This window comes from Carlito syrichta, unplaced genomic scaffold (genome assembly GCF_000164805.1).
Source record: "Carlito syrichta isolate Samal-C Ts95f unplaced genomic scaffold, Tarsius_syrichta-2.0.1 Scaffold89767, whole genome shotgun sequence".
Lineage (NCBI taxonomy): Eukaryota > Metazoa > Chordata > Mammalia > Primates > Tarsiidae > Carlito > Carlito syrichta.
This window is the reverse complement of record NW_007033863.1, coordinates 250,055-260,856: the sequence shown is the minus strand read 5'-3', so window position 1 is coordinate 260,856 and position 10,802 is coordinate 250,055. Positions and strand designations below refer to the sequence as shown.

The 10,802-nt window shown below is 47.7% G+C and overlaps 1 protein-coding gene across 2 annotated transcripts in view; it reads left to right on the top strand.

Moving 5' to 3' along the window:
* AKAP8L (A-kinase anchoring protein 8 like) overlaps positions 1–10,802 on the top strand; it is a 36,414-nt gene that overhangs the window by 3,092 nt on the left and 22,520 nt on the right. Inside the window, exons 2-5 of one of the 2 annotated variants that reach the window (XM_008058411.1) lie at positions 3,731–3,805; positions 7,884–7,916; positions 8,210–8,450; positions 10,261–10,714. In XM_008058411.1, coding sequence (XP_008056602.1) covers positions 3,731–3,805; positions 7,884–7,916; positions 8,210–8,450; positions 10,261–10,714 — 803 coding nt within the window. The remainder of the gene's footprint in view (positions 1–3,730; positions 3,806–7,883; positions 7,917–8,209; positions 8,451–10,260; positions 10,715–10,802) is intronic. The other variant, XM_021712448.1, reaches the window with a different exon arrangement.

Below are 10,802 nucleotides of genomic sequence, written 5' to 3'. Positions count from 1 at the left end.
GGAGCGGCCACTGCACTCCAGTCTGGACGACAGAGTGAGACTCCAACTCAAAAAAAAAAAAGAACCCGGGACCTCCTTCTCTCTCACCATGTGACACACCTGCTTATCCTTTGTCTTTCTGCCATAACTGGACACTTCTTGAGACCTTACCAGAAGCAGATGCTGGAGCCACTCTTCTTGCACAGTCTGCAGAACCATGTCCCAAATAAAAAAAAAAAGAAACACTCATAAATCTTATTGGTTACACTGGCTACCTCTGTTAATTTGAGGGGGGACTACATAATGCCAGGAAGCAAGAATCATTGGAGGCTGTCTTGGAGGATGGTTGCCACCCTACTCTTGGCTAAGAGTAGGAGGTTGGAGGCAACCTGACCTAATTACAGTTTGTCCTCTAGTTTTTGTCACTGTCTTTCCTTCAAAGAATATTCTTTTTTTAAACAAAAGAATAAAATTGAGATGCTTTTGTATTTTTGAGCAAAAAAAATGACAAGAGAGGTTGACTGAGGGCAAGGGGCAGTACTACAGAATTGCAAGTCCATGATCTTAGCTTTTTTTTTTTTTGAGTTGCAGGAGCATAGTGGCATGATCATGGCTCAACACAGCCTTGACCTCCTGGGCTCAGATGATCCTTCCACCTCAGCCTCCCAAGTAGCTGGAACTGCAGGCACACACCACCACACTTGACTTATTTTTTTATTTTTTGTAAAGAGGAGATCTTGCTGTGTTGCCCAGGCTGGTCTCAAACTTCTGGGCTCAAGCAGTTCTCCCACCTCCACCTCCCAGAGTGCTGGGATTATAGGCGTGAGCCACTATGCCTGACCATGACCCTTAGGGCCAAGTAGAGCGTGTTTTATTTTTTTATCCACAACTGAGCAGGCTGATAAATTGAACCAAGACAAGCACACTTAATGAACCAGCTAAGAATTTATCCACCATAGGAGTTATAACTGGCTAAAGAAGGGCCTGCTCTGGAGGCAGTGTTATAGAACAGAATGTTAACGTGGGGAGGATAGAATTAGAGCAGAGATTGCCATTGAGCTCTGAAGGTTTGATGGATTATCTTTCCTCCTTCCCAGGAAAGAGCCAGAGTCCCTCTTCCCTGAGTACACATAGGTCTTTTGCTCTGCAGCTTGCTTACTACTGCATTCCAGTGTGTATTGCTGTTAGGATGTGGTAGGTTTGCAATTGTGGTACTTACAAACCCTACCTAAGGTCTGGGGCCATTTTGCCAGTGGCCCTGCTGCTGAGCAGACAGGTTTTCAGAAACTAGTTGAACAAACAGTGGAGAAGGCAGGGATTGGGTACTTTTTACATGAAGAGGCTTCCCCCAGGTGAATTCTCTAAAAAAGCTTTCAGTGCTTCTTTGGACAGTTAATAACCATCAGTGCTTGGAATTTAGGCATCTCAAGAAGGTCTAGATTTCTGTAAGGAATCCATCCAAATGGATTCCCACCCTCTTTAATTAGGAAGGATAGAAGGTTGGATTTGTGTACTTTGGGGTTTTCTTCTTCCTCAGAGCCCAGTTCCCTCCTCTGGAAAGTAAAGATGAAGTTAGGTCCACACCTCCTTATTTGGAGTCCTTGGAACTGGATGTGTTTTGGAATTCTAGCTTGAAAGAAGTCACACTGGGTTCTGGGGCAGCACCCTGTATTTAAATGCATTAATTCTGAACCAGATGGGATGAAGAAAGATTGTAAATGTCCTTACAGGTCAATTTGGAACAAGCATGAATTTTTTGTTTTGGCACCACGTTTGTGAAGAACACTTGGTTTTCAGACCTTTTTGGATCTGGAAGATTTGCAGAGTAAGGGATCTTGCCCACTCCCCCTTATTGGCTTTGGTGAGGATGACATGAGATCATGCAGATACAGGTCTTAGCACCCCACGGGGGAAGCATTTATTCAATGTTGGCTGCTGTTGCTGTGGTATTAAGAGATTAAAATAGAGACTGTCAACAGATATGAGAATGCCTACAGGGGAGTGGGGGGTGCTTATATGAGCTTTTGTTGTAAACAAGTTGTTAGAGGTACAGATTTTAATGTTTTTCTTTTTTTTTTTTTGAGTTGTAGTCTTACTCCGTTGCCCAGGCTGGAGTGCAGTGGCATGCTCATGACCACTCCAGCATTGACCTGCTAGCCTCAGGTGATCCTTCCGCCTCAGCCTTCCCAAGTGACCAGAACACATGCGTGCACTATCACACCTGGCTAATTTTTTGATTTATTGTAGAGATGAGATCTTGCAAAGTTGCCCAGGCTATGCTCCACCCCGTGGGCTCAGGCAATCAATCCCCTCACCTCCGCCTCCCAAAGTGCTGGGATTACAGGCTTAAGCCAGACTTTAATTTTGCGCTTGGCCCAGACTTTAATTTTCAAGTCATGAGTTGACTCTGATGGGAACAGGCAAATATTGCCTCTTATGGTATCTGTTATAATTTTGGTGCTAAGAGAAAATTATATTAAAATATGTATTTTAATATGTAGTTTTAAAACAAGTGTCAGAATTATAGTCTGTAGGAGCAGTGATTTCTGATAGAGGTTCAAGTTTTCAAGTTTTCCTTGCTTGGTACTAATTCTTTTTTTTTTGAGCTGGAGTCTCACACTGTCACCCAGACTGGAGTGCAGTGGCCCCTCCTGGCCACTGCAGCCTCGACCTGCTGGGCTCCAGCGATCCTTCTGTCTCAGCCTTCCAAATAGCTGGAACTACAGGCGCGCACTACCACACCCGGCTAATTTTTGATTTATTGTAGAGATGAGGTCTTGCCAAGTTGCTCAAGCAGGTCTCGAACCCGCAGGCTCAGGCAATCCACTCACCTCAGCCTCCCAAAGTGCTGGGATTACAGGCTGAGCCACTGAGCCCGGCACTAATTCATTTTAAGTTGGGAAATAGTTTGAGTTGAGAAGGTAGGAAATTTTATTTTTTATTTTATTTTATTTATTTATTTTTGAGTTGGAGTCTCACTCTGTCACCCAGACTGGAGTTCAGTGGCTGCTCCCGGCCACTGCAGCCTCGACCTGCTGGGCTCTGGCGATCCTTCTGCCTTAGCCTTCCAAGTAGCTGGAACTACAGGCATGCGCTACCACACCTGGCTAATTTTTTGATTTATTGTAGAGATGAGGTTTTGCCAAGTTGCCCAGGCGGGTCTCGAACCCACGGGCTCAGGCAATCCACTCACCTCAGCCTCCCAAAGCGCGGGATTACAGGCTGAGCCACCGAGCCTGGCTAGGAAATTTTATATATTTACATAATAATGCTTATTTCCATTTGAACATGCCAACCCAATAAACAAGAAATAATTGGTTTTTATGGGAAGAATAAAATATATGGCAGTTTATTTCTTAAACAGAAACTTGGATCAGGGAGAAGAGCATTATTTGCTTTAATATGATTTGAAAGCTAACCCGTCTCCTTATTTGAATTTGAAGTAGCTTATCTTCCAGTGATTTGATACAAGCATTTTCCTCATTTGACTGAATGATAATTTGGGTACTCATTTATCAAAATGGGTTACTGACTTAAATGGTTAAACATTTCTATCCAGTCCTCCTGGGGTAGCAAGTTAAACATAGCCTGCCTGTCCATTGCTGGAGGTCTAATTAAAATGTGGAATCGTGAGTTTTTGGTGTCTTTCCACTGAGAGGAGGGCCTGCCAGCAAGTCTATGATGAAGGGTAGTTTTGGTCATTTTCCTGTGACTTGTTTGGGGAAATTAACCACACTGTATATATGTTTAGGCTTTGTCCAGGGATCTGAAACCACTTTGCAGTCGACATACTCGGATTCCAGTGCTCAACCCACCTGTGATTATGGTAAGTGTGGGCCCCTGGTAGGAACTAGAGTGTTCTGCGGAACAATCCCTTGTTTTCTTAGTTGCCTTTGGCTTCACCATCACTAGTCTTGCTTTTCTAAGCCTAAACATGTGTAGAATGGTGTAGTGGGTCATTTGAATAGCTAGTGCTTTCCTTTAGAGAAATTATGGGAAAGATATCTATGTTCTTGAGCAAGCCAGGCTCTTTGAGAAAAGATTTGGCTTCAGAAAATCCCTTGTGGGGCTGGGAAGGAGAGTGGCCAATGAAAGTCCACGGGATTGGTCCAGGAGAAACCAAGCTATTAACTCAGCCCAGGAGTAGGGCATGTACCTGCTGTGGGAGAGAGGCCTAGTGTGTGCATCTGGCACATTTGCAGAGATGCGGCCAGGCCATGTCAAGCCAGTGGGCTCTGCTCCCACAGGGCTGTGTGAACATCTCCAATTGATTTCTCAAGTGTGGGTAGAAACAATTCTCTAATTCAGAAGTAGCCAATGACAGGATTTACAGATGCTGATTTGTTGGTGTGCTGTGGCAGCCCAGACCTGCCAGTAAATCTGGTCTTTTGGTTATCTGTGACCCCAGGGGTGTTTGTTAAAAAAGAGCCCTCTTTGGAATTAATAAGGGTAATGTCTTTATTACTGAGATAGTTAATTTGTTTTACTACCATGGTCTGGGGAAAGACTGATCCTACACAGCTGACTTGGGAGTCACTGAATAAAGGGACTCAAGTAAGCGCCCCAAGTATCAGCAGCTAGTCCCAGGGGAAGGAGGGAAGACTTAAAATGTTTTCAAATTGGGTAAGGAGGTGTGAAATGTTTTATAAATAAGGAGAAAGTTGGTTTGCTTGGTTTCCCTGTCCTGACCTCCCTGCCTCTCTTTTTTAATCACATGTAGTCCCAAATTACACATCTTTTTTCATTCTTTTCTCTCTGGTTTACGTATTCTAGGTCCAAGTCTTTTATTAAATGTGCCATTTGCATGCATTTTCTCCCAGACTGTGGCTTTGTCTATTTATTCTCTTATCAGTGTCTCTGGAAGAACTCGCTATGAATTTTGGTGAAGCCCAGTTCATCAATCCTTTCTTTGATGAATCATTATTTTGGTTTTCTGTCTAAGAAATCTATGCCTAACTAATAGTTTTCTTTTAAATTTTCTTTTAGGTGTTTTAGTTTTAGGTTTTACATTTAGTTTGTGATCCATTTGAGTTAATTTTTCTATAAGGTATATAGTATGTGTCAAGGTTTCTTCTTTTTCATATAAAAGTATAATTGTTCCAGCACTATTGGTTGAAAAGACTATATTTCCTCTGTTGAGTTGGCTTTGTACCTTTGTTGAAAATCAGGGCCAGGCTTGGTGGCTCAGCCTGTAATTCCAGCACTTTGGGAGGCCGAGGCAGGTAGATTGCCTGAGTCCACGGGTTCGAGACCAGCCTGGGCAACTTGGTGAGAACTTGTCTCTACAATAAATCAAAAATTAGCTGAGCATGGTAGCGTGCACCTGTAGTTTCAGCTGAGGCAGAAGAATCGGCAGAGCCCAGCCAGTCGACGCTGGAGTGGCCATGAGTGTGCCACTGCACTCCAGCCTGGGCGATGGAGTGAGACTCCAACTCAAAAAAAAAAAAAAGAAAGAAAGAAAATCAGTTGACCCTTTGTTGTGTTTCTATTTCTGGACTCTAATTTTGTTCCATTGATCTACACATCTATACTTTCTTCAGTAACACAGTCTTGATTATTAGATAGTAAGTCATAAAATCAGTTGATGTGAGTTCTACAGGTTTGTTCTTTTGTCTAAAATTGTTAGTTCCTTTGCTTTTGCACATGTATTTTAGAATGATTTATCAAATTCATGCTGAGATTTTGAGTGAAATAACCTTGAGTCTATAGAGTCTTTTGAATCTATAGAACCTATAGACTACTTTGGGAGAACTGACATCTTAATATTAAGTCAGCTGGGTGCGGTGGCTCATGCCTATAATCCCAGCACTTTGGGAGGCTGCGGTGAAAGGATTGCCTGAACCCACAGGTTTGAGACCAGCCTGGGCAACTTGGCGAGACCTCATCTCTACAATAAATAAAAAAATTAGCCAGATGTGGTGGTGTGTGCCTGTAGTTCCAGAAGGCTGAGACGGAAGGATTGCCTGAGTCCAGCAGGTTGAGGCTGTGGTGGCCATGAGCATACCACTGCACTCCAGCCTGGGCAACAGAATGAGACCCTGACTGAAAACCAAAACAACACCATTATCTTAAAGTTGAACATTTAAATTGTTTTCTATTTTTGATCTGTATCACTCTGTATCCTTTTCTTTAAAAGATTATATACTTACAATTCCCTTTGTTAACCTTGATCTCATCCCTTTTGGGAATGGAAGCGAGCTGGATGTCCTTTCAGAAGGGACAGGTCTTGAGGAGTCTCCAAATGCCAGTCTGGATGAAGGCTCCCTCCTAAAGGGACCTGCTGGGGTGCCCATCAGGGAGTCTGGGTTACTCCAGGCATAGCAAGTAGCACATAGTGAATGTTTGCCAGGAGATTCTCCTGAAAGCTTGCCCATCATGAGAGGCCACCTGCCTGTTCTTGGCATAGTTGATGCCCACTCCTGGTTCTCTTCCTTGTGCCTCTTCACTTCATTCTGGCAGATCCATGGCAGCTGAAGCCTGGGGTGACCATATTGTAGCCTCACAAGCAGAACCCCAATGGGTCTGCCTTTGCCTCTCAGTCGCCTCCTTTAGAATAGCTAGTATTCACTGTCCCTACTGCGAACAGCCATGTAGCCAGGAGCATGTTAGCTGCCGGGGCTAATGTGCGGCTAATGTGCGTTGTTCCTTGTGTGGCCTGCCAGCCTCTCTTGCCTGTTAGACTGCTCCTTGGCTGTCCTCCCCTTAGGCAGCGTCCACTTCTGGCTCTCTGGTTATTAGTGTCTCTTTTATCAACAAGCAGTACTCCATGCCTAAACAATGCCTGGGACTGCAAGACTCTGCTCTGTGTGCTCAGAGGATAATTGTTGCAAAAACAAATGAATGAGAAGTCTTGTTTTGGTTTCCACAGCCCAAGAGTGTTTTTGTGAGCATTCTTGTGTCCGTGGATCGTTAAGCATAGTGGTCATATGATGTTCCTCGGCTGGTCTCTGTCTTCCCATTCTCTTTGTGCCCTGGGTTGTGGAGGAACCCAAGTGCAGGACCACAGCCTGTCCGTTCCCGCTGGCTCATCTTTTCACTTTACTCCTGCCTATCCTGTGGATTCTACCACTCACCATGCTGCCTCTCACAGAGCTTTGGTCTCTGCCCTGGGATGAGCATGCCTTGTCTGTCTGCAAGGCAGAGGTGACATGAAATAGGAAGTGACTGTGGGATCTCACCAGAGATACAGGGAAAGTGGCCCTCTGCTCTTGTGCATCCTCTGGGAAGGAGCTGTGTCTGGTTGAATTGTCAGGAGGCTTTTGGTGGTTTATGACCTTGAAGGAATGCATTTTCATCATGTGTTGTGATAAAATCCATAGCAGATTTAGTTTGTGATCCAGATTGTTCTCTCCACAGCTTTTCTCAAGTTAGGGGTTGCTTCTTGTCCTTCTAAGTGATGTATTCTAGCCCAGCCCACTCAACAACTCAAGGGCTTATTGGCCCTCCCTGTTAAGGCACACTTCCTGGCTTCCCGGCTGCAGATGGCTTTGTTGGGTGATTTGGGTGACATGATTTCAGAGTGAATGTGGATTCTGTACCAGGCTTCTTATGCAACCCAGAGTCTGTGTGAGGCACTGTAAACTGATTAGTGCTTAGCCTGAATCGGGGAGGTCATCTTCTAATTGTAGCTCTGTAAGGGAAGAGTGTAGAGCCAAGTTTGTCAGTTGATAGTATTGGGAACAGGAAGCTCCTTAAATAGTAGATGCTCAAAGTCAGAGAAGGCTGGGCAGCAGGTGGCCTGGGTCATTTGCGTAGTGCTGTCAAGCTCAAGGCTTCTCAGTGAGGAGTGGTATAGTCCGCTGTGACCAGTCAGGGACTGAGGATGATTGACTTGCTAGTGCCTGAATTATGCTCTTTCTGTATTGTAAGCAATTGTAGTGTAACTGCCCTTTTACCTTTTGTAGGCTATGGAACTTGGAACTCTGGGACAAACAGAGGCAAGTATCATTCCTGTGCTGGCTCTCCTCTCCCTTGGGATCGTCCTACTATGTTTCCCTGCCACTGCCCAACTTGACCAAGGTTGGGGGTGGGGGAGTTTGGGTATCCTTGGGGGTGGCTACTCCTTCACAGGAGACCCTCAGCAGAATGGTTAGGGCCCACCCAGCCTTGGTGGCTAGGGTCCCAGCTTGTCTCTGTGACAGGGAACACCCTTGTCTCTGTGTTTGTCTTTGTCTGCCTTCCCTCTGCCTGCCCCCACCATCTGTCTGTCTCTCTGTCTTCCTTACTACAGGCTACGAGGGCTATGGCTATGGCTATGGCTATGGCCAGGATAACACCACCAACTATGGGTATGGTATGGCCACTTCACACTCTTGGGAAATGCCTAGCTCTGACACAAATGCAACCCCTAGTGCCTCGGGTAGTGCCAGTGCCGATTCCGTTTTATCCAGAATTAACCAGCGTTTAGATATGGTGCCGCACTTGGAAACAGACATGATGCAAGGAGGCGTGTACAGCTCAGGTGGAGAAAGGTGAGTGGATGTCTCCCTAGGAGCTGAGGCTCTGCAGGGGCGGCTCCTGCCTGCTGTCCGCTTGCATTTTCCTCTGAGTGCACCTCCGTGTCTGCTTCCTTTCTCCTTGCTCAGTGCCACTGGGGCTTCCAGTGAGGTCCATTGCACTTCCATTCTCTGCAGAGAATGCAGCTGTGTGTCTTCTCACCCATCCTTAACCCCTGCCTCACTGCCTGGCGGCCAGCCTCTTCTCTGCTCACAGAAGGAGGAGTGAGCCCGGACTGGGCTGACTTCACTGAACCCTCGGGATGGCTCCTCATGAACAGTGTTCAGTGGCCTTTTCCTCCAGGGACAGCCCCTTGGAGTTCTGTTGAGACTTTGCTTCTTGCTTGATGTCAGGGCAGGACAGATTGGGCTTGGTGTGAAGGATGGGATGAGCCTTTTGGGCTGATCACTGAACTGGGCAGTGTAAGGATCAGGACAGGTACAGACACTTTTGGGCCACTGTCCTGTACCTTACAAACATGCGCCTGTTGGATGTGTCCTGTGAGGAACTGCTTTGCCCTCATTTTGCAGATGAGAAACTGAAGTGTAGGCAGTTCACATCCTGAAGGCACCCAGTGAGTACATGGTGGGGCTAGGCCTTGCACCCACATCTGCCCGCTCCAAAGCATCACACTTGGGACGTTTGTCATTAGCTGAACTGGACTTGCCCTGGAGTGCTTGTGTCCTAGTGAGAGGCTTTGGTGAGGAGGGCATACATGTCTCTAGCATGGGATGGAGTGGTGCTCTAGCTAACAGATGAGGGAGAGCAGAGAGTAAGGAAGGGCCTGGTGGGCATCGGTGGGGCCTCTGAGGTTTCAGGGCTGCAGTGGGGGTGGGGCAGCACAAGGGGACTTGCTGGGATGGGCTCTATAGCCCCTTGCCCAACAGCTGCAGCACATGGAGCTGAAGGCTCGGTATGGGAGCCTGGGCTTGTGTTGCGTGTACCTTCTTGCTGTAGCTTAGAGCCTAGGATCACCCCTGGGCGAGGGGAGCAAAGGTGGTGCTGGCTGCTTAAGCTGCTGGTGCCTCCCATCGGTCTGGGTGTGAGGAGGAGGGTGCCAGGAGAGGCCCTTGAAGTTCCTGTGAGGTGTACGGGATCTGGGCATGTGGTGGGTGTGGCTGTATCTATGGCTAAACAGCTCTCCCCAGTGCCCTCTCTCTCCCAGGCAGGCAGCCTGGCCTGCTTTCCCAGATGCCCTGTAGGGCTTGGTGTGAGGCATTATTACAGCTCTGTTTTGGTCCCCAAGCAAGCTCGTGATATCTTTCTGGGAAACACTCCTCCTTTTGTCTCATTTCTTTTGAGTGGTGAGGGACTTTGAATGGTTCAGGGGTTCCTCTACCCTTGAGAGACAAGACCAACACTTTTTCTCATGGGCTTTATCTGCCTCACTGGCCAAGCATTCATCCTGCTGGACTGCATGAGCCCCACAGGGTGCTGGGGTGCTTGGCCTCACCCCTGGAGGAGTAGCCTTGGGAGTTGTGGCTTTGTCCCTCATTGAGACTCACTGGATTAGAGCCTTCACCCTGGTTGCTGGTCCTTCTTAGGGTCCCCAAGCTGGTGCATGGTTACATTCAAGCTTGGGGCAGTGGGACCCTACCTACTTCCAGAACTCCCTGCCCCAAAGGTCTGGAACCTTTTAAAATGGCATTTCTGAACATTGAGCCTCTCAAGTGGGGCTGGGCTTCCTGTTCCAGGACTGGGAGGTTTTGGGGAGGGAAGGACAGTTGCCTGGACATGAGAGACCCTGAGGGGGATCCATCCAATACTTGTCCCATGCCTCTGCAGGTATGACTCTTATGAGACCTGTGACTCGAGGGCGGTCCTGAGTGAACGTGACCTGTACCGGTCAGGCTATGACTACGGCGAACTTGACCCTGAGATGGAAATGGCCTATGAGGGCCAGTATGATGCCTACCGTGACCAGTTCCGCATGCGTGGCGGCGACACCTTCGGTCCGAGGGCTCAGGGCTGGCCCCGGGATGCCCGGAGCGGCCGACCAATGGCCTCGGGCTATGGGCGCATGTGGGAAGACCCCATGGGGGCCCGGGGCCAGTGCATGTCTGGTGCCTCCCGGCTGCCCTCCCTCTTCTCCCAGAACATCATCCCTGAGTACGGCATGTTCCAGGGCATGCGAGCTGGGGGCGCCTTCCCGGGCAGCTCCCGCTTTGGCTTCGGGTTTGGCAATGGCATGAAGCAGATGAGGCGGACCTGGAAGACCTGGACCACGGCTGACTTCCGGGTGAGCAGAGGCAGCCTTCTCCTGCTAGTCCCCTGTGGTTGAGCAAAGGGCCAGGAGCCACCCTCCCTGACCTGGCTCCCGCTTTTTG